This window comes from Acanthochromis polyacanthus, chromosome 17, assembly GCF_021347895.1.
Source record: "Acanthochromis polyacanthus isolate Apoly-LR-REF ecotype Palm Island chromosome 17, KAUST_Apoly_ChrSc, whole genome shotgun sequence".
In the NCBI taxonomy this organism is placed as follows: domain Eukaryota; kingdom Metazoa; phylum Chordata; class Actinopteri; family Pomacentridae; genus Acanthochromis; species Acanthochromis polyacanthus.
This window is the reverse complement of record NC_067129.1, coordinates 37,726,131-37,750,867: the sequence shown is the minus strand read 5'-3', so window position 1 is coordinate 37,750,867 and position 24,737 is coordinate 37,726,131. Positions and strand designations below refer to the sequence as shown.

Here is a 24,737-nt window from a genome sequence, read left to right as displayed (position 1 = left end):
ATTGATTTTTTAATAGTTTTTAAACTGTAAATATTAGCCTTTTTGCTCAATAGCTCGCAGGTCATGTCACTCAGTGACCCCAAACTAATGCAGAATCACAATCCTACCTTACCTGGTCAGCATACGCCCAAGAATAATAAGTAGTTTGGCTTAAAAGATTTTAAAGCCAAAAAATTAAACATTTTTTAATGTAAATATCAGCATGTCTGCTCATTACGGTCCAGATCATGTGACTTTTCAACTCAGGTTTATTTTATTATCACACTAATAGATCACCGGGATGACACACATCACTTTTTATTACTTTTTATTTCAATTCACAATTTTTATGATAGATAGATAGACAGACAGACAGACAGACAGACAGATAGATAAATAGACAAGTTATCAGCTTCTTATACTTCAAGCTATTTACTTAGTATAAATATTAGCCGTACAATTCGATAGTTAACAGTTGAGTCAGTTACTTAAAACATCGCTGTATAATACATCTGCGAAAGCAGCGCTTTATTTTTTAAACCGGAAATAGTTGCTGCATATCGGTCGTGCATTTACCGTAAGCTGACGGTAAGAGCGCACTGAAAATGTAGGAGCGGCTGGCTTGACTACGGAGAAACGAGAGGCGGCTGGCTTGACCGTCACTCAGACTATACAGCTGCCAGTTTGCGTTTTCGCTGCAGCACAAACCCGCTCTCTCTGCTAGACTCTCACACACACGCCTCAGCCACATCTTTGTGTTTAGCAAGGACGTGACTGACGCGATCGGAAGCAATAGTTGCAGCCTTACAATGGGTCTTCATTTTGGTGAAGATTGACTGCCGTGCTACAAGCTTTGCTTTCAAATCCCGCACTGTTGTGGCACATAAAGGCACTTTTGCAGGTAAATCCCTCCCATACCATTTCAAAATGCCACGCCAGATTCCATTTGTTAGCCAATGCCACCATTGCATTGTAGTTAAAACAAATGAGAAGAAACAAAAAACATAATCTTCCTTTCATTCAGAGTGAAAATAGTAGGTCTTCTTCTTCTTCTTCTTCTTCTTCTTCTTCTTCTTCTTCTTCTTCTTCTTCTTCTTCTTCTTCTTCTTCTTCTTCTTCTTCTTCTCTCTTTTTAAATGGCGGGTCGCAAACAACTTAAGGTGCATACCGCCACCTACTGCACAAGAGTGTGTATCATCATTCAGTCATTTCTATTTACCTATTTATATCTTATTTAATAACCCTGTGTCCCTCAGGAACACAAGTAGCGCCCTCCTCCCTTTCCTTATCTCTTCCCCCTCTCCTTCTGTTCCCAACATTCCAACTAGACTCCACTTCCTACCCGACTCCTTAACTTTCCTCTCCAACATTTCCCTTTCCACTGAAAATTTCCTACACTGCATCACCACATGTTCCACGGTTTCTTTAACTCTGCATGTTTCACATAGATCATCTCCTCGTTTCCCTAACAGATACATGATATTGTTAAGCCCAGTGTGTCCTACTCGTAAACGTGAGATGACAATTTCTTCCCTCCTGCTCCTTTCTTCGTAGCTATTAACTTTCACTGATTTTTGAATTTTATGAAATCCCCTACCCTTCTTATCTTCATCCCACTTTTTCTGCCATTTTTCCAGTCCTTTCCTTTTAATTATTGTTTCCCCTTCTCCTCTGCCTAATTGAATATGCAGTGCTATTTCTCCCTTAAGTGATGCTTTGGCTAATTTGTCTGCCATCTCATTCCCTTTCACCCCCTCATGTGCTGGTACCCAACAAAACTGTACATCCACACCACCCCGATGTAGTCTAAATAGGCTATGCTGTATTTCCATTAGAAGATCTTCTCTGTCTGAATTAGTTGTCTGTATACTTTGTAAAGCTGCTGCAGAGTCAGTGCACACCACCACCCGTTCTGGTCTGACTTCCTCCACCCACTGCAAGCATACAATAATGGCCACCACCTCTGCTGTGTAAACTGATAACTGATTCGAAATTCTTTTAGATATACATATATTGAAATCTGGGATAAAAATACCAACACCCACATATTCATGTTCATTTTTTGATCCATCTGTAAATATTTTAAGGTGGCTGTAATAATTTTGCCTCACATATGTATTTACTTTTATCCCAGTTTCTGCCCTACACCATTCTCTTTTCTTTTCTAAAATACACATATCCACTTTTATTTCTGGGTACAACCATGGAGGAACATTACTTATTGGATTAGCTATTGCAAAATCCAAATTCTCCATGTTAAGCTGTTTCACCTTATTATTTATCTCCCATCCAAAGCCTCTCCTTTTAAATGTGGAATACTCCCAGCACTGTTTTAATGTATTAGTCACGGGATTCTCACCTCCATACCCTTTTAATTTTACCCAGTAACTTAATGCAAATATATCTCTTCTTATCTCCAGTGGTACTTCTCCTGCCTCTATTATGACTGCATTAGTTGGTGTTGTTTTAATGAGTCCTGTACAGATTCTCAAAGCCCTATATTGTAACCTGTCTATTTTTTTGAGAGTAGTTACTGCTGCCGCTCCATATATTATACAACCATAATCTATGGCTGACCTCATCAGTGCTTTAATAGTAGGTCTTGGCTGGTTTCCAGCCATATTAACATTTAGCTGCTAGCTACTATTGACAGCTGTCAACTTCCTGTCATGCATGTCATGTGCTAACAGGTAAAACGTGACCTACCTCTTTATCTTGCTCTATTTTTAAATACTTTTTTATGTAACCCTAACCCTAAAACAAAACATATCCAACCATACATAACTACAACAAACAAACATACAGTCACACATAAAATAACAAAACCAAACATTTTTTCCTACACCTCTGACGTAGGGATATATATATATATATATATATATATATATATATATATATATATATATATATATATATATATATATATATATACACCAAGTGTTGTAGTATGATCAGCAGTAGCCAACTGAAGGCTGCAGTGATTATAGTGTATAAGAGTGAATATTTTTGTAATGTCTCTCTGCTGTAGCGGTTTTGTAATTTGCAGACGGTCCCTGTGCACTCAGTCGGCTATTTCTGCAGCTTGAAAGACACGTACATCTGATAAAACTGGGCTTGTAGCACAGTGTTTACCTTACAACGACGCGAAAGAGGCATCGTTTATGTTTTGAGAACGTGTACCTAATGAGTTATTGCTGCCGGAAGTCCGAATCTGTGAATATGTTTCCAACTTTACCGAACTCTCTTCTGCCAGCCGCTGCCCTCCCACTCCCAGTCCCGGAGAGAACTCCTCCCTTTCTGCAATCGTGCGCAGCTCTCTGTACTTCACCTGTGCTCCGGACATTTTGCGGACTTTCCACACTCCTCTTAGATAACAGTGACACATCGGCCCTATCACTACAGCTCCTCGTCTCTTAGATCTCAGTGGAAGTGTTGGCTCTCAAACCCAGACGGATACTTCTAAAGGATGGATTCGGCTGCTTTCTCGTTGTTGGCTCTCGTGGCTGCCGGGACCCTTCTTCAAGGTAAAGCTCGTTCACTGTTTGCCAGGAATGTCTGTCTGGAGGCTACTCATGCTGGTCCCACACAAGGAGTCAGTACACTGGAGACACGTTATGTTTCAGCTGTGATCAAATACATGCAACCGTTTGTTAAGAACAAAAGGAGTGCTTTGTGAAGTGGTGCTTAGAAAGATGTGTAGCTAAACCAAAAGTAATAAAGGGCTCATACTGACCCCCATGGGCGTAACCACCATCTCAGAGCGATTTATCATTCTCTTACATTTAATTGCACCGTCCTTAGTGGCTAAAGAACCACATAATCCCTAACAGCCACAGTACAATACCAGGGGACCAACTAGGCTAGTTCTTTAAAGTATAAAACTTTAAACTATAAAATCTAAAGTTTTAGTGGTCAAACTCTAGTTGAATTGACAACAATGTCCCTTGAACATCTACTGGACGAGTAGCCAAAGGTGCCAAACACTGAACATGAAATGATCAGTACTGCCTGGTTTCTCCCTGCAATAGATATCTTATTTTCAGGAAGTTATAATCTCTCCTTACCTGTAAAGACCCTACATCATTGTCCCTGCTGCTGGCCTCTGATCCATCTCCTCCCTGACTCTGCTCTTTCTGTTCTGGCAATAAACATAAAAAAATGTGGTAAGAAAAATTCTGAAATAGCATTAGGAAGAGTAAAAATTGCAGTAGAATTTAACCTCAAAATCACTTTAACCCATAGATACATATTTTTTTCTCAGCCACTTATATATTTTTTTCACCTCTGCAGACCCTGCATGGTCAACATTACTGCTGGTCACCACCTCTGGTCCATCTCCTGTCTGACTCTGCTCTTTGTTATGGAAATAATCATTAAAAAATATGAAAATCAAAATTCTGAGATAGAATGAGAAAGAGAATGAGTAAAAAATAGTTGTAAATTTATACCATAGATAGCCTATTCTTTTTTCTCCTCCCTGACTCTCCTCTTTTGGGACCAAAAGACTTAATACATGGAGAGCAATTGTGAGCACATCTTCTGCCCAGAAATGAAAGAGGACTGGGTTTATTCCAAGAATAAACAAATTAGAGGCAACAACATTTAAATTATTGTTAATTAGCTTAACATATTGATATATTGCCACGTTTTACCTTGTCATCATTTAGCTAACAAGTCTAACATTGTTTGCATCCAACAAGGTCACACAACTTACACGGTTTGTTTGGAAAGAACTGTGTAAAGTTTTTTGCTTCTTGCTAGCGCTGGCTGGTTTGCTAAACATTACTCCAGACGCACGTTCAGCACTGCTCAGCACAGCAGCACGGCTCCTGTGGAACACCTGCGTTAGCATGCGCTCATGGTGCATCCAAAGACGGCTCGGGAAAACACGTTACTGGATGCTAATAACGGGTTTAGCTGTTGTAACGGCTGAAAAAGTGCGGGGGACACAGGGGACAGATGTGGAAAGTGCAGGGGACATGTCCCACGCATACCCCGCGTCCGTTACGCCCATGCTGACCCCACTGTGACAGCGTGTGGTTACAGCTCTGAACTGATGTCACCTTAATGGAATTCAGGTAGATAAACTGTGCTACAGCTGCAATGATTTACACATCTATTTTTTAAGAATCTGTTTCAGCTTCTTTGTAACAGTAATATCTTTCAGTCATAGACCTAAAAAAATGTAGGAATATGATATTGCTTTTTAATAGTAATGCTTTTTAGTTCTGCAGGGGTTTTAAACCCCAGTTTATTATTTTAAGGATATACTGGAATGTTACTCATAGTGTGCTCTACACAAAGAAGGCTGACTAAAAAAATTTTTTGACACATTTTGTGGACCATTGTTAAGCATCAGTCATTGACCTTTTACTGTATAAACACAGCTTTATATAGATTTCCTGCATTTTGTGAAGGGACGGAGGCTGTCATTTTAATCATTCATTTGTGAAAGTACCATTTGATTGAGGCAGCTGGAATGCCAACACAGAGGGCTGCAGAGAAATAACGCAGTGTCTTTGAGGAAAAATGTTGAGCCTTGGTCCACCTCTTTTCACAACAAACTGCACCCCTACTCTTACTCCTAGTCTAAAGTTTGGACACACCTTCTCATTCAGTGGTTTTTTATTTGATTATTTTCTACATTGTACATTAATACTAAAGATGTCAAAACTATAAAGGAATATATATATATGGAATTATGTCATAAACAAAAAAAATTATCTTCAGTATTAATCTACAGTGAAGAAAATACTATAAATAAATCCAAAGCACTTAATGAAAAGGTGTGTCCTAACTTTTGACTGGTAGTCTACATGCAAGCACATTGCTTTGTGATTAGGATAATGCTGTATATCTTCTGTACCACTAGAGTTGCAAAATCCTGTTGAGTTGTAACCTTTGTGCTGTGTTGGATGTCCTATAAGCATTGAAATCCTCAAATTGAACTTCCTGGAACATATGGCATGTCTCACCACTACCCGAAACAACATTAATGGTCCCTTGCTTTTTTAATGCAGTTTTTGGTCTGAACAGCCCATAGACTGTATATATAGTGGACGTAGCATCTGGCTCCAGAATTGAAGCCAACCCGGAAGTGTCAAAAACTTGCAATATCCCGCCGTCCGCTAGGGTTGGCTCCAAAAAGCTTTTGCTCCATAGACCCCAATTCATTTTTGGAAAAAATAAAATTTGATAGACTGATTTTCTACAGCTCAGGATTTTTTTCCCATTAGTTTTCATGGTCAAAATGAGAGATCAGGTGGCCGATCTTAAAATAAATCAATACTGAATTTTAAATAAATCGTTAAAGTTGGCAGAGCCAGGGGGCGTGGCTATACTTGATAGACAGCAACAGAAGCCTCTGCGGTAAAACGTGGGCAGGATAAGAGAGTCCTCAGCCAATCCTGCCCCTAGTTGCTCTCCGGTCCAGTCTGTTTGATGACGCTTTTTACATCACTGGCTCCAAAAAATCCAAAATGGCGACCAGGAAGTAGCAAAATCCGTGCTTCATTTTCTCGGCGTTGAAACCAACGGGTGACGTCACGGTTAGTTTACGCCTGGAACAGCCACTGTGTGACAGTTATTGCTACATAATAAGAAACTGAAATCATGTCCCCTCTCCAAGATAGCCTTTTGTTTACCAACAGAGGCACAGTCATGCTTTTCTTGTAAGATTTCACTTTCCTTTCCTAAAGAACCACACCTACAACACTGGCATGTAGCCATACAAAGAAATATCCCAATGGTTTGATGTCTCTCCAGTTTGTCACGACAGCATCATTTAAATTTTCCATTTTTATAGAAGTCACAATACTTTTCACTCAAAGAAGCCAGCACTCATTCAACGATCTGGTCCTTTGGTGCTGAACTTTGATGCTTTTTTGATCATGGATTATAATTTACTGCAGTCAGGTTTTAAGTATACTGTACACTAGTTGAAAAGGACCAAAGTACCAACAATTTGATACGTTGGTTTCAAGTACCAGAATAATGAAAACAAACTAAACTGTTCTCTCACTAAAAAGGTGATAAACCCTGCTGGTGGTCAGAGAAGATTCAATTCAATTCAATTCAATTCAATTTTATTTATATAGCGTCAATTACTGTCAAATTGTCTCAAGACGCTTTACAGAACCCATATGCCTGACCCCCAAGATAATGGGTGTGGTATGCAGTTGCACTTCCAATTTGCTTCAGGCCGGGGGGAGAGCATGGTTTGAAATGCTATATCCATCTGCCCTGACATGTAAAATGCTTTGTCTTTTTCTAGAGGGAAAACACCTTGGTGGGGGTTAGTGGTTGTAATGGGGGTGGGTGATAAAGACTGCTTTCAATAATTGTCCTCTAGCAACCCCGGCAGCTGACTTCTGAAAGGTTGTTGTCTGTAAAACCCTATGTAATTTTTTCTGTCAGATGGCTTTAGTTTCATCTGTCATTCAGAAAGCCCCCAGCCAGACCTTTCCACTGTTGAAATGAATCACAGAAACATTTGCTATTGTAATGTGAAAGGGTTTAAAGCTCGTGTCCGGAGTTTGAATCGCAGCGTCTCCCAAAACACTGTTGGTCCCACCCTCCCTCCGATTTCGCCCCTTTATTTGTGCACGCGCGCAGTACCTGAGAGGAGTGCCCGGAGTGCTGCAGCATCTTGCCTGTTTTGCTGTTTTCCCCTCTTCTACATTTAGTACATTTAGTAAATAATAAAGGAATTACGTTAGAATGCTGCATTGAGTCTAACTTGTCCTAATACCAAAATAACATGAATCTGCTAGGAAGAACGAGTAAAGTTTCAATATGTGATTACACTCATGTATCCCTCTCGATGACGTTGTTTATCAAACTTAGTGCATTTACGCGTGTATATGTGTTATATTGTTTATTTATTTCTATCTAGAGTTCAGAATTGCATGACTCCTCTGACGAAGAGTATGTTCCAGACGCCCCAACATCTTCCTCCAGAGGTCGGGCATCTAAACGAAGCCGTCAGGCGGGCTATGGAGGCCGTGGTCGGGGAGCGACGCGAGCACCCCGAGCCAAAAAACGTCCTGCAGTCTCTTGGCCTGACAAGCCGTGGGATTGGTAACTTTTCTGGAAATTGCTGATCCTTGATGCTCTCTCAGCTCCTCCACAAGCAAAACAAATGTGCGCGCGGTTGCGTAGTGCGTAGCTCTCCCACCTCTGCATGGGCTTGCTTGCTCTGCGCGTAACCGTTGATTGACAGCATGACAAAGCTGAAGCTCGAACTTGATTGGTCGGCAGCGACCGGTGCTTTTTGGAATAACATGGGGGTATATGAGAGGAAGGCGGAGCTCATGAATAAATTTTCATATCGCGTCATGCTAACATTATATTATAGTATCGAACTAGACTAACACATTCAAGCTTTGTTAAACAATGATACATAAATTGAAAACAAACGGAAACTCCGGACACGAGCTTTAAGGGTTTTCAAGGTTCCTTTATGGGTTAAGGAAATTCCATGAGCTGCTGTAGGATAATTTCAAAACTGTGAATGATTTAGAGGTTAGGCTGAATGCAGGTGTGTGTGTTTTTTTTACATTTTGAAAAGATAACATTAAGGAGAAACAAGGTTTTCTCTTCCAGCAGCGATGTCAGCTTCAAATCTGAGACAGCCTAGGATATCGTAGTGATAATATCACCAGCCAAAAGAAATGTGGCAGTAAGTGGTGGTGGTAAAAATGTTCAACGGGTTCTTTGTGTGGAAGTGAAAAGTATTTAAAATATTTACCTCAGCTAAAGATTAATGAAAATTACAAAACCAATTATCATAAAAATACCAAGTATCAACCTCAATAGTCAGTCGGGTTGACAGTCGGTCGATCCCTAGTGTCTAATGCTGATGCATCACATCAAGCTAGCTTGTACAGTCAGGTCCATAAATATTTGGACATTGACACATTTTTCAGCATTTTGGCTCTGTCCACCACCACAGTGGATTTGAAATGAAACAATCAAGATGTGCTTTAAGTGCAGACTTTCAGCTTAAACTTGAGGGTATTTACATCCAAATCAGGTGAATGGTGGAGGAATTACAGTACAATCCGTTATTGAATGGTGGAGGAATTACAATTTATTATTATTATCATTTTCTAGGACATCACCGACATGTAGGGAGCTTGGAGAAAAAAATTCAAGTCTCTGTGATACCTAGAAGCAGAGATGTAAGCATTTTAAAACCTAAAAATTCCAGGCAAGGACTGGGGGGAGGGCATTTTTGCCTAAATTATTAAAATTTGAAAATGCCATAGCTCAAAAATTACTGGGAGTATAAGCCTGTAATTTTGCACACAAAGCTTTTTTTTTTATCATGATCTTCCACCACCAGCACCCACAGTAAAATTGAAGATGGTGCTGCAACCACCTTCCTGAATATTTGGTGTTTTGGGATAGAATAAGCCCTTTGTCTCATCTGTCCATAGGATGTTGTTCCACAACTACACAGGCATCTTTTAGATGTCTTTTTAGCCAAAGTCTAATCTAGCCTTCCTGTTATTGAGGCTCACCAATGGTTTACACCTTCTGGCGAACTCCTCTTCACTCTGGTGAATACAGAGGGTCTTCTCTTAATTGTTGATTTTTACCTCCTGGACCATGTTCTTGATCTGGCCAACTGTTGTGAAGGAGTTTTTCTTGACTAGGGAAAGGATTCTTCTATCATCCAGCACACTTGTTTTCCATGGTCTTTTGGGTCTTTTGACATTGCTGAGCTCATCAATGCATTTTTCTTTTTAAGAATGTACCAAAGTACTTATGTTTTCGCTGTCTGTCTGATGGGTTTGTTTTGATTTTTTTAGCTGAATGACAGCTTGCTTCACTGATGGTGAGAGCCACACTTGAAATTAGCTCTAGACATTTATCTGCTAGTTTTGAATGAAATAATGAGGGAAAAACACACACCTGGCCATGGAACAGCTGAGCAGTCAATTGTTCAATTACTTTTGGTCCCTTTAAAAGATGGAGGACACATTTAACATGTGTTGTAATTCCTCCACCGTTAACCTGATTTGGATGTGAATAGCCTCAAATTAAAGTTGGAAGTCTGCACTTAAAGCACATCTTGATTGTTTCATTTCAGATCCATTGTGGTGGTGTACAGAGACAAAAGGGTGAAAACTGTGCCAGTGTCAAAATATTTATGGATATAAATATTGGGGCTTTCAACCTGTACTGTTACTCTAACAACAAAAGCACATTAAGGAGCTGTGCTCCTGAAAGTGAAACTAAATGAGATCATGGGCAGATCTGCAAAAACACCCATAACTAAACACACATTGTCACACACACTGCTCATGAGAGGCATTACTCACGGACAGCACCTTTGGTCCTGTTGTGAGCGTTAGGTTGTTTCCATCTAGTAGTGATGTCATGGTTATTTGACAGGGAAGTTTCAGTGCAGGAAAAAATACCCTGTGGGGAAACCTGATAGAATGAGGAAGTAGTCAATGAACGCAGTTAAAGAAGTCCGGTTATCATGTTTTTGACAGGCAAAACAGGAGTCAGGCAGTGTGTTCTCAATTGAATGATGACAAATTCTTTGTCATATGTACCAGTCATGCCTTTATCCCCAGCAGAATTGTGAGACTGATGGAAGAACTGTTCCTGAGGACAGGAGTTTACAGATTTTTCTCTGCCACTGCATTGGGTTCTGGAAAACTTGTCAGATAAGGGGGGCAAGAGGGGGATAAGAGTGTCATGAGACACTGATAAAGACTGACAGGAAAACTTGAATGTTGGATAGTTAACTTTTGGAAATAGGACTCAAAGGCAGTTCAGTTTCCCTCAATCGGTAAACAAAAGAGAAAACAGAAAATACTAGAGAGTCGAAGCTGATTGTGCTGGTGGGCAAAGATGGGGTTTGTAGTAGAGCAAATCTCCATTAAAACCTTTTACACTAAAGCAGTGGAACAGAGTGAAACAGTAAATTGCTACATGATTAGCACAGCTGAGGATTTCTTTTGCCACTCACCTTGTTTGCAACTATTAGTGGTGTAATTTTAACTGTAACACGTGTAATGTTCTCTTAGGCTTAGCAAAATTACCTCAGGGAAATCTACTTTTCTAATCCCCCTGAAACCTCACTAAACATTAATAGTTATTTTAATTATTTTTATCCTTAAGGTTCTTACTTTTTTTCTTTATTTTTGGATAGTTGCTAGAGCTGGATGTGTTTGTCTCTATGTGTGATTAGGGTCCTGAATGAAACCCTAGAAATGTGGCACAGAGTGGGCTGCTGAGCAACTCTATAAGATAAGCTTTAAATAAAAGATAGCATTAATGTATTTGCAGTGTGGTATTCATTTTGTAGTTGCTGAATAAATTAGTCAAATAGTAAAGAGAAGGGGCTGAACAGAAAGTGAAAGTGCTGATCTGTTTGGTGGGCCATCCTGGGTGACAGACATACTGATGGATTAGATGAATTTTGGCTTATATGCTACACATGAGCATTGAATCTTGAACTCAGACGCCCAGGACTTTAATGCCCCATGACTTAATGAGCTGTTACACAAATTTGTTATTGTCTGTCTTATATCCAGACTTATATCCGAATATTTGGCTCTCAAAATAAATAATATTCGGATACCATCGTCACGACCAAATATTTGGATATTCGGATATTCAGGTTCAGCCCTACAAATTACCTCGGAAGCTATGAATATAATGGAGATGTTGGACAGAATCGTGCTGCATTCAGGGTTTGGGTCTGTGAGTTTAGTTAGAAATGCAGGACTCTGGATTAGCATTGGCCCTTTAAACATCCAGTTACTTCATTGTATTAGCATCTTGAAAACAATTATGAGAACAAGATGCCATGGCCTTCTGCCACAGGCTATCTAGCAAGCTATCTGTCAGATGCATTTTAGACTGATGAATGATAGGCCATAAAAAGTTAATGAAACGGAACAGCTTAAGGCATTCTGTATAATGGAGTAGTTTGAAAACACTTCCTATCAGACAGAAAACTTGTAAAAACATTGCTTTTTCTCCTATAATTTGCAAAACAGACTCTGCTAGCTTGTCTTTGTTGTGACCTCTGTCTTGCTGCCAGAGAATGGTTGCTGACGACATGGGCACTAGAGCAGATAGGTTAAGTAGGTCATGTTGACATTGTTGACTGTGTTAAATTGGTTAATCTTAGTGGTTCACAAAGCAGGCATTCAACTTGTGTTTTCCCACAGCTTCCTAATGCTTGAAGGCGCCTAAGTTGTAGATTGCCATGTTTGCGCTAAACCTTTTCCAATTGAATTGTCTGCCACTTGCTATCTCCAATATCTTAAACTTTTGCATTCTTTGGAAGCTTCAAAATAATGGCGCTGTTGCTAGGGCTGGACCCTAAATTACAAAACTAAGGCTGAGTTTAATGCAGTTGTTGTAGTTTACTGTTCTGCTGCAAGGTAGAATGAAGCCAAATAAGACCAGACCCTCATGTTCTCTTCTGAGGCCAGGGGTATTAAGGTCTAACTTTCATTTTGACACTGGATGGGAACCACTGCATGTTCTGCCTCCTCTGGCCCTATTGAGGAAATACCAGGGCGATCTCCTGTGGACCAGTCAGGAAGTAACACCCACCACCACCTGTCTCTCAGGATAGTAGAAGCCATCAGGCATTTCATTCTGGCCTACCTGTTCTTTCAGACAACAAACTTAACGCAGTGTGTGTATAAGTAGCAGCTTGTGAGTCAGTCTCTTTGACGTTTCTGTTTCACAGTATATACTAATTCCCTCAATTGCTAAAAGCTGCTTTGAGGTTCTTCTAAGTGTGTTTACTACAGATAAGAAATCAGGGTAGGATTTCAGTTTGAAATTAATACTTTTGGATGGGTTTCTATCTCTGTCCACCTAGCAGAGCAAGACAAAGATCACTTGAGCCCCTGTAAAATATGGGACATGGCCTTGGCCTTTCCCCTTGTGAGGACAATTTAAAGTTAAACCTAATAAATCTTGCTGCATGTGTAATTGTACACAGCTCTCCCTCTCTTTGGAAACACTTGTGGATCGTATCACTGTCTGATGCTGCAGGTTTACAATAAACTATGAAAAAATTGTCTTTAACAGCTGGAAATTTAGCTGCATTTTGTGTGTGACCATTCACTAAATCAAATCAAAGACAAACAATGACTCCATTAAAGACGGGTTCATTTTTGGCAGTTTTTCTAGTTGCTTTGCCAAAACTCATAGAATTTAAACTTCCTTGGACTTAAACAATTTTCTATCACATCTGGCAGATAGAGGGGAAAGGGGTCAATGATCACTTTTTTGACAGAGTTTGCAGTTAGTACAGCATATAATCCAAATTCTTTACAAGATGAGTCTTTATTTCATTAAGACAGACAGTTTTTGTGTATTTTAGTCAGCGATCCAGAGTCTGCAAACATGACAGGCAGACTAGTGGGACAGCAGGATTTTTTATTGTCAAATCAACAGTGTGTTTAGTAATACGTTCAGAATATGGTTCAGTTGCATTCAGCAGTTGGGTATTTAACTGCTGGTTTTTTTTGACAGTACACAATGATATGTTGTAGTTTCACCAATACAAACTTACTTAAGGTTGATCTCTGTTTCAGAATAAACAGACCATCAAATTTGCTTCTTATTTTGATACTCTCCCACCACACAGCTACCTACAAGCTGACTGATAGAGTGAAATCATGGCATTCTGCACTGAGTAAAGCACTGGGGATGTTTAGACCTTAGTCTGTCAGGTGTCGTTGTTGTGTTATTTGTACAAGACTGTTCTATGTAAAATGAATAAGTTATCATCATGTGTGCCTAAAACAAATAGTGTTTTTAGCAACTGATATTGGGTATCCCAAAATCATTGTCTGCCTGTCAAATCATTTCAGAAAAAAACGATTAATTTCCCCTTAGTCTGGTGTTGTCATTGAATATACTAATGCCATCATCTTGAGGATGCATCTTTTTCATGGAAACAGATTGCTGTCAGCACAGCTCTTGATTCCCTGACATTGTTTCATCCCTAAGCCCTGCGACAGACTGGCGAACTATCCAGGGTGTCCCCTGCCTTCGCCCGAGTCAGCTGGGAAAGGCTCCAGCACCCCCCGCGACCCCAGTGAGGATAAAGCGGCGAATAGAGAATGGATGGATGGATGGATGGATGGATGTTTCATCCCTAACTCTGAACTGACAAACATAAACCTACAGTGCCTATCATAAGTATTCACCCCCTTTGATGTTTTACCTTTTTACTGCTTTCATAAATCAATCATGGTCAATAAAATTTAGCTTTTTTAACAAAACAATTTATGGGAAAAAACTCTTTAATGTCAAAGTGAAAACAGAGTTCTATAAATTAATGTTAATGTAAGAAAATTATGTAAATGACAATAATTGCATAATTATTCACCCCCTTCAAGTCAGTATTTAGTAGATGCACCTTTGGCTGCAATCACAGCCAATTTAAAACTCTTTAAAACTTTTCAGTATGTAAAAACACAACTGCTGAAAACACTCACAAAAAGACTTAACAATGGAGTCTGTGTGGATAGGTCTCAATCAGTCTTGCACATCTGCCCCCTGCAATTTTGCTCCATTCTTCTTTGCAAAACTGCTCAACAGGTTGCGCGGGTATCGGGCATGAACAGCCCTGTTCAAGTCCAGCCACAAATTCTCTATAGGATTGAGGTCTGGGCTTTGACTCGGCCACTCCAGAACATTTACCTGGTTCTTTTTTAACCATTCCTGTGTAGCTTTTGCAGTATGTTTTGGATCATTGTCTTGCTGGAAAATAAATCTTCTCCCAAGACGTAGTTCTCTTGCAGACTGCAAAAGATTGTCCCCAGGATTTCAGTGTATTTTGCAGCATTCATTCTGCCCTCTATCTTTACAAGCCTTCCAGGTCCAGTTGCTGAGAAACATCCCCACAGCATGATGCTGCCACCACCATGCTTCACAGTGGGGATGGTGTGTTTTTGGTGATGTGCAGTGTTTGGTTTCCGCCAAACATGACGTCTTGTCTGATGGCCAAAAAGCTCAATTTTGGTCTCATCAGACCAAAGAATCTTCTTCCACGTGACCATTGAGTCTTCCACATGGGTTTTGGCAAACTCTAGTCGAGATCTAATATGACTTTTCTTCAACAGTGGCTTTCTCATTGCCGCTCTCCCATAAAGCTTTGACCGGTGAAGAACCCGGGCAGCAGTTGCTACATGCACAGTCTCTCCCATCTCAGCAGCTGAAGCTTGTAACTCCTTCAGAGTAGTTGTAGGGGTCTTGGTGGCTTCTCTCACTAGTCTCCTACTTGCACGGTCACTCAGTTTACGAGGGCGGCCTGATCTAGGCAGATTCACACGAGTGCCATATTCCTTCCATTTCTTGATCATTGATTTCACTGAACTCCAGGGGATGTTCAGTGCCTTGGAAATTTTTATGTAAACCATCCCCTGAATTGTACTTCTCAATAACCCTTTCCCTGAGTTGCTTAGAGTGTTCTTCTGTCTTCATGGTGTAATGGTAGCCAGAAATACTGATCAACCACTCTCTGAACACTTCAGACATAGGTGTTTTACAACTCAATCACTTGAAACACACGCACACCACTCAGGTGATCTTCATTTCACTAATTGTGAGACTATTGGCAACAATTTGATGGACCTCTATTGAATTAGACCATTAAATTAAAAAGGGGGTGAATAATTATGCAAACAATTATTTTTATTTATATAATTTTCTTTTATTAACATTACTTCATAGAAATCTGTTTTCACTTTGACATTAAAGAGTTTTTTCCAATAAATTTTTTTGTTAAAAAAGCTAAATTTTATTGACCATGATTGATTTATGAAAGTAATAAAAGGGTAAAACATCAAAGGGGGTGAATACTTATGATAGGCACTGTATGTTGCCACATTCGTGAGTGTAATTCTACTGTGTCACATATTCCTCATGTCATGTGAGACATATGTGCATACCTTTGGCAGCAAAAAGCCCTATTGTTTGGCCTTTGTTCTATTTCAGATCTGTGACTGTAAATGCTTGAAGGCGTATATGCATAATTTAATTTTATACTTGAAGTTAAAGTCAGAAAGTGGATAAGAGCTCACAGCTTGTCAAATTGAGAGCTCAAATATGTGTCAAATTAACAACCATCCAAAGTTCTGTCTAGCTAACTTTTTACAGTTTGTCACATGATATGCCTATTCTATTTACACTGAGAAGAAGAATCTAATTTTCCTTTGAGACCATAGAGAAAAAGACTTTCTTCCTCTGTACCCTGTATCTTTTGATCCAGCTCACATGATAAAATGGATAGAATGAGCATGATGTCACCCCAATGTTTCTAGCTTGTTATTTTGAAACCAGGAGCTAAAGCTAATGAGACATGCTTTGTTGTCATTTTTTTTTCTTTTTGCATACAGAGCAGTCAGGGGAAGGTACGGGGAAGTGACAATGGAAAGAGGACACAGTTAGGTTTGGATGACCTGTTTCACTTGTGGAAAAACTCTTGATCGTATGTTACCATCTATTAATGTAAACTTTGTTTTTAAAAAATCATGAATGAACGCAGTTGAAACCATTTTGACACACTTCCCTGAAGAGGAAAAAACACCACCATGTAATTTTTTGAAATTTCCGGACTGTTACAGGTGAATCCCATCAAATCCAGGAGTTTCATTAGAGATTTGACGTTTTATGCATAAAATTTAGAGGTTTGTGTCAAAACATTATACACAATAGTAAACAATTACTAAAACATGAAAGAAATTAACTGTCGTACATTTTTCTAGTTCATTCACTGTTTATCATAATTTTTGAGTTCAGGATTTTATGGGTGTTACGGCGGGTACAGAGGCTCAGGTACAGGAAATAAGATTATAGTTCAAGTGAATGGTTTGACAATGCTTTTATTTACAACATAGGAAAAATACAAAGAATTAAAGCTGCAAGCAGCGATGGACGGGTCCTCGCATCCATGCTGGTCGTGAATCCACGCACGTCCACCAGGTGGCGCTGTGACTGAGAGTGTATGTCGGCCTCTGAATCACATCTGGACCAGAGTCCAATCATACATTTAAAATTTCAGCCAGACTGTAGCATGTTCAGAGCAGTTATAGAGCATTTCCTGTCCATCCACCAGGTGGCGCTGTAACTCAGAGTGTATTTCACACAGTGGATGTGATGAGGGTTGGACTCTGATCACTCATGAAAAGTTTCAGGCTGATTTGATCATGTAGAGGCCAGTTATACAGCATTTACTGTCCCTCCATCAGGTGGCGCTGCGACTGAGAGTGTCTGTTGGCCTGTAGATGTGATCAGGATTGGATTGTGATCACACATGGAAAGTTTGAGGCAGATTGGAGCATGCAGAGGAGAGTTATACAGCAGTTGATGTTTCATGGCGAAGCATCAAAACGCTGATGGTCGCCATGGCCACGCCATTTGGCTTCTGGTTAAACTTTTGATAACTTTTCATCACCAAGTCCTGCTGTGTGGACTGACAAAATTTCAGGTCTCCTGGAATTATCCCCTAGGAGGTATTAACTCTCAAAAATGAGAAAAATCATCAAAAATCTCACAATTAATCCAAGATGGCCGACTTCCTGTTGGGTTTAGGACATGGCTCCAAGAGGCTTTTTTTGTGCGTCCTGATGTGCTCTATAAGCCTCCCAAATTTCATGGATGTAGGTGAAACGTGCTGGGGGGGCTGTTTGTTAAAAATACTGTAGGGGGCGCTATAGCATGTGCAGTGTCGAGATGCATACAGTGTTGTTCCTTGGGTCAATGGTGATGTGTGTGGTAATTTTTGTGAGCATTGGAGTATTCCTAACCTGTCAGAAAGGGCTTTGTTTTTCATGGCGATATTTGGTTGCTACGGCAACAGCGTTGCATGAAATGTCACACCCTTCACAGTGTGTGATTGTCAAGAGGTGAAGACTCGACTGACCAATTTCCAGCATGATATCACCAAGTTTGGGGCCATTGTACCTGAAAATATAAGGCCTTAAACTTACTATTACCAACAGGTGGCGCTATGACTTTTTCAAAATTTATGAGTGTGGATGTGTTCAGACTGGACCTGGTATCCAGCATGTGAAGTCTGAGGCAGATAGGATGTTGTTCAGCTGAGATACGAATCGTTAAATTTTCATGGCGAAACATCGAAATTGGTTTGGCCGCCACAGACACGCCCTTTGATGACAAGTCACCATTTTCACTGGGATGCATCATCAATGTGTTTAGGCTGTTGTCACTGCATTTGAAGTGAATATGATCAACCGGGTAACAATAGGGCATGAAAGTGTAAAAGATGTCTATTTCCTGAAACCACAAGGTGGCGCTATGACTGTCAATGAATATCCCTATGTGGATGACATCAGGACAGGACTGTCATCATACATGTAAAGTTTCAGGCAGATTGGAGCATGTTGAGAAGAATTAGACACCACTTCCTGTTTCATGGCGAAGGATCAGTTGTTTGAGGCTCCGCCATGGCCACACCTTTTGGCTTCTGGTTGAGTTTTTGATAACTTTTCATCAGAAAGGTCTGGTGCATGTACTGGCCAAATTTCAGTTCTCTCAGACTTATCCACTAGGAGCTATAAATTTTGACAAATGTACAGCAAATTCAAGATGGCCGACTTCCTGTTGGGTTTAGGGTGTGGCTGTGATTGACTTTTTGGTGTGTCCTGATGTGGTGCATATGCCCACCAAATATTGTAGCTGTAAATAAAACATTGTGGAAGTTGGCCTAATGACCACTGTTTCAATTTTGCAGGTGGCGCTATAGAGCCATTTTTTCACACATATGCGCAACTCCCATAAAATATCAAATTTTTCGCCAGTCCTGATGTGCATGCCAAATTTCACGCGTTTTGGTTCATGATAAGGCCGCCAAAAAGGCAAGTCATTTCCCGAGGAGCGATTAAGTTTGAAAAATTTACAGCAAATTGAAGGTGGCCGACTTCCTGTTGGGTTTAGGGCGTGGCTGTAATTGACTTTTTGGTGTGTCCAGATGTTCTGCATATGCCCACCAAATATTGTAGCTGTACATGAAACATTGTGGCAGTTGGCCTAATGACTACTTTTTCAAGTTTGCAGGTGGCGCTATAGAGCCATTTTGCCACGCACATGCGCAACTCCCATAAAATATCAAATTTTTCGCCAGTCCTGATGTGCATGCCAAATTTCACGCGTTTTGGAGTATGATAAGGCCGCCAAAAAGCCAATTTACTTTACGGGAGAAAAAAAAAAAAATAATAATAATAATAATAATAATAATAATAATAATAAACCCTAGGGTTTCAATAGGGTCCTTGGCACCGCTGGTGCCTTGGACAGTCGGTGCCCTGGCACCGCCTGTCCTTCGCACCCTCGGTGCTCGGACCCTAATTACAACAATGTACCAGAAATAAGGAAACCGGAAACAGATGTACTAACTAAAATGCCAAAGGCAGAACTGATCTAGATACCCTCTAGAGCAGTGGTCGTCAACCCATCGATCGCGATCGAGAGGTTGATCTTGGCCCAAATAAAAGTCGATCTTTGAAAAATAAATATATAATGTAAAATATATTTTTAAAAAAAACACATTTACTTCTTCACACCAATCATTGTTTTGTTGCAAATCTGCCACTCGGTTGGTCATCCAAATCGTCAGCTGCTGGCTACCAAACGAAGAAGAAACTGCTCGGCAGGGCAAGCAGTCGAGATGGCGGATGAAAACAGAAAAGACGAAAACGTACCACTTCCACTCTGAGTGGGAATATGACTTTCTGTTCACATTGGTTAAAGACAAACCTGTGTGCCTCATCTGTCACTAGTCTACTGCTCTATCAAAGACAAATAACTTGGAGCATCACCATGCCACAAACCACGGCAAGTTCAGGGAGAAGTACCCGCCGAAAAGCGCCCTGGGCACCAGCAGAGGTAAGGAGCTGAAGACAGCACTGAAGGCCCAGCAAGTTTTTCCAAGCCGGTGGGCAAAAATGGCTGCAACTGAGTAGTTTATTAGATGACTCCCACCTGCTGTCAAGCCTACGCACACCTAGGAGAGAGAGAGACCAGGGCCGGAGGCAGTGGAGAGCACTGCCACTAATCACAGCCTGTCCCATGACTGGGCACACTTTCAACACCTTCTGGGGTTCAGTGCTGATCATACTGGTTATTTAAATAATACAAATAAATAAAAAGCATTGAATGAAAAGGTGTGCCCAAACTTTTGACTGGTAGTGTACTTGCAAATTTTCTTGTAGTCATTTAAATTTGATTGGGTCACAAATATCACATTTTTCTGTGGTATAATAAACTCAGAAAAGCATATTTACATAATGGCTACAGATATATATATATATATATATATATATATATATATATATATATATATATCATAATTCAGAGAGCAAAGGAAGTGCCTGAGAAATTAGCTGCTGATCGAGGTTTTTTTATGCTCACAACAGCATCACTTGACATCCCATGTCTATTATCTACTCTGATAAACAAGCTGAATCTCTGTTTTTTTGTTATTTGAAGTCTGCTCTGCAAGCACACAAATGGGTATAATTGCACAGGACATCTGCTGAAGGTCAGATTTATTCCCTCACTCCTAATTGCCGATCTCCTGAACTTAGAAAACAAATGCTTGTAATGCTCATTGTTTTTTGTTTTGTTTGTCTAATTAGGTGATTAGAAGTAATGAAAGGCAATTAGACGTATTTTTTTTAACAAGGGCACATCTTTGTGTACTCCAGTGAAGAGCATAATGCTGTCTCCAGACATGCTTGTGCCTTGACAGCCTACTGGAGCAAAAGAGGCCATTTTCCCGTATTGACTCAGTTACTCTCAATTCCCAAGGGTGCTTTCCTTCCCATCTCTTCTGCTACTGTGCAGTACATATTGGGTCACTGAGAAGCCAAGTTGAGGCTGATCAGTAAGTTTAAGAGAAGCGCAGGTGTGTCACTGTGGTAGTAGATCAGAAATAATGCATGGTCCCCTGAGAGGCAGAGAGAAAGGTATTAGCTCAGGTTCTTAATGCAGCATTAAAGTAGGTGCAACTTTCTGTTCCTTTTAGATAGGGCATGGCGATATATCCCCCCAAAAATCACAATATAAATAAGGTATATCACAATAATGGTATAAATGACGATATATATTTTTACACTGGACAAAATTCTTAACAAAGCAGCTTTTATTGGGATAACAGTCCTAAAGTACATCCAATATGTGGTTTGCTAGCAAAATTAGTGCTGTGCCAACAGGAACAAATTAACCACTTATATTTTTAAAAGTACGTATTACTTTTTGTTGAAATGCTCAGAACATGGTAAATAGCAAACAAATAGACGAACTTAGAGGTAAGTCAGAATGTAAACAATTGTAAAATAAAAAAAACTTACCACATATTGCACAAAAACAAAAAGCACACATTCTTGTGTGAAATATATATATCTGAATGGATGAATAATGACTACACCTGAGGTAGTAGATTCTGTGCCAATGGGACCAACACCTATTTATTCAAATGCACTTAACATTTTGTTCTGGAAATGGCAAAAAGCAAATGGTCTAACCTCTATATAAATCAGAATGTAAACATTGGTAACAAATTTAAAAATCTGAACTTTAACTTGCCTTGCAAAACTATTGCACAAAAAATAAAAGCACACATGTGTATGATTACACTTGAGGTAGTAGATTCCTAAGGATTTGCTCAAACCTTCAAATTTTTTGTCAAAAACACTAACATGTTAACTGTTGCTGGCTTAAGAGCTGATCTTTGGCAAGTGACTACATTGCCACCTGTGCTAAACACTCTTTCAAATGGAGAGCTTGTAGCGGGAATGCACAGGTATTTTCTAGCCAATCTGCTGATGTTTGGAAAATTAACTTGGTGAGTCTTTCAGTCATTGTCCACGTAGTGTATTTGTTAAACTTAGGTAGGGTTCTGTCGTTCGGCTCGACCACATGTCTGTGGTTGAGGCAAAGTATTCCACCGTAGTTGTATTTCTTTCTACTTCACCGCGGCACTCTACATACAATGCGGGCAATGTCGTTTGGGAAAAATGTTTATTTTCAGGACGCTTGTATCGGAAGTCAAAGATTTTGAGCATTCTGGTGAAGCCCACTCTTTCTACAGATTAAATGGGCATCATGTCCTTTGCTAAGCATTAAGTCACTGCATTTGTTAAGTCCACCCAACGCTTACTACTCTTCTCATAAGGCATACTTCTGCTAAAAGCTTCTGCAACTGTTTGTCGAACCAGAGTTGTTTGGTTTTTGGCCTCACAGCATTTGGCGTCGCAGTAGACGTATCCTCTCGCAAAGTTAAAGCTTCATCGTACTCGGCCGAGTGCTTTTGCTTCAAATGCTGAAATAAGTTCGACGTGTTTCCTCCCTTGGCAGTGACACTTTGCTTGCATATTTTGTAAATAATTGTCTTCTGCTTTAAATCCGAAGGTATAAACCAGAAACCATTTCCAGATAATTGATTTCTCTCCTTTTTTGATCACTAATTCCTCCTCTACTGTGCTGCTTTCTTCCTCCACGCACGCCATGCTTCTTACCCATGCTGTAGTGTAAAAACAAAACATCCGCAGTGCGCATACGTGCTCCACATAGTTTATATTATAGGATTTCAGTTTCTACCAGTGGAGACAACTCACACGGTATAACCGTGAATGGTATTATATCGCCCAGCCCTACTTTTAGATAAATTGCAAGTTTTGAAAATGTAGAACCTCGCCACTGACATCCACTAGTCATGTGATTTAGGAGTGGCAACTTTTACCTTTGTCTTGTCTTTAAAAATCATCATTGGTTGAATGCTCAGATGCTAAAACCACTTGACACTTGAAGTTCTGTTGCTAGGTAAAGATTCTGTTTGACCCTGTGCAGTTTCATAAATGTATTTACTTCTTAAAAGATATATCATTGTCTTCATCCTACGGTATCATCTTGTACTGAAAACAGTCAATTGGTTTTTAGTCACATCCACCATGTCTTCTGGCTTTAAACGCACAACTGTCCCTTAATCAGTCTCTTTTATTCTCTGTCATAGTTGAATTATAAATAGCTAACTTTCTTAGATGTCACAGTAATCTGCTGACCTCAGCAGATACGTGTGTGGAATAAGGAGAGATGAGCATGAAAGGAGAACAAGTGCAATTTTTTAGAAAAGCAGAAAAACACACCCATACCATGCATTTTGTTCTTTGAGTCATGAATACGAGTATCTCCAGTTCCAGGTGGCATGGTAATGACAAAAGCAGCTGTCAGGAAGAAGTTTCCAAAGCAACCCCATACTCCCCCTTCTGACTCCCTGATATGCACTTAAGTGGCAGTGGAATAGTTTGTTTGACCTCCATGACCCATCGTATTCGTTTGGGCTCATGTCTAGAGAGGGACACACAAAAGAAAAGTCAGTTTTTGCTTCCAGCCAGTGTACGTGTGTCAGTGTATGACAGACACAGTGTTAAAGAGCAAAATGTCAGAAGGAATAGCAAGTTTGTAAGAGTAAAGCAAAGCATTCCTCACTAGTCACTGCACAAATTTTATAAAAAAAAAAATAACTCAACCTATTGTGAATTCAAAAAATCCCAAAGACAATGATGAAAGTATTATTTTGGTTAATAGTCACTCGAGACAAGGTAGACAATCAATATGGCATTGATCGTTTACCTCCCTGCAAATTCCGTCTTTTAATGAGTCTACCTGAGAAATAGACTTTTTGAGAACTGATTTTTAACAGAAAAAAAATCTAGTGATTTCTTTACTTACAGTTATGAAGAACATTTAGTTTTTAAACATCCTCTACCTTGACAAAGAAACTTGTGTTTTTCTCTTGCGGAAGACGTTTTTTTGGCAGTGTCAGGTGCTGTGGGAATGAAGGGAATCTCATCTCCTAAAATACCTAAGACATTTGTGGCCTCCAGTCCTGGTGCTGTCCAATTGCTTACAATCCTTGTATTGTTAGGCTTTGATGATTTGAAGTAAAGAAATGTTGCTTTTTTGATCCTCTGTTTGAATGATATAAATCAAGGCCACGACCTTCCTGACATTCTTGTTCTCATCCAAGGCACTCCTCTGGTGAGTCATGTGATAACTAGAGGTTTATGTGCAGTATCAAATTTTTCAAGTTCCAGCTGTGGTTGTGGCTCAGGTGGTAGAGTGGGTTGTCCAATAATCGAAGGGTCCGTGGTTCAATTCCCACTCTGACCTAGTTGTGTGCTGTTGTGTCCTTGGGCAGGACACTCGCCTCTAGTGCTGCTCTCACACTGGTGTGTGTGAATGTTGGTGGTGTTCGGAGGAGCTGTAGGCGTGGATTTGCAGCCATGCTTCCGTCAGTCTGCCCCAGGGCAGCTGTGGCCACAAATGTAGCTTACCACCACCAGAGTGAGAATGTGTGAGTGAATGAATAATGGATCTATTGGCGTTTGTATGTCTGTCTGTTAGCAAGATAACTCAAACACGCCTGGGCAGATTCAGATGAAATTTTGAGGGGATGTAGACTATGGTAAGAGGAAGAGCTGATTTAATTTTGGTGGCAATCTGGAAAGGATCCTGGATTCTGGATCACTTTGAATTTTTTAGTATGTTTCAGTATGTGGTTCAAAATATGACAAAAACATCATAGGTTAGTATGTCGTCCAACAAATTGGAGCAAGGTGTCCAGATAGCTCAACTGGTTAAGAAGGTGATTCGTAAACAGAACTGTGTCAGAGATGCAGGTTCGATTCAAGCTCATGATCCTTTACTGCATGGGTTTCCTGTTTTCCTCTCTATCCTTG

General features: G+C 40.0%; 1 protein-coding gene across 2 annotated transcripts in view; it reads left to right on the top strand.

Annotated features, from left to right (window-relative positions):
- Positions 1–595: 595 nt before the first annotated feature.
- The window catches only part of LOC110961145 (CD166 antigen homolog), a 103,511-nt gene continuing 79,369 nt past the window's right edge, over positions 596–24,737 (top strand). The window contains exons 1-2 of one of the 2 annotated variants that reach the window (XM_051937670.1): positions 596–880; positions 3,233–3,503. In XM_051937670.1, the coding sequence (XP_051793630.1) occupies positions 3,446–3,503 (58 nt within the window). In that variant the 5' untranslated portion in view covers positions 596–880; positions 3,233–3,445. Of the gene's footprint in view, positions 881–3,027; positions 3,504–24,737 lie in introns of those variants that run through there. The other variant, XM_051937669.1, reaches the window with a different exon arrangement.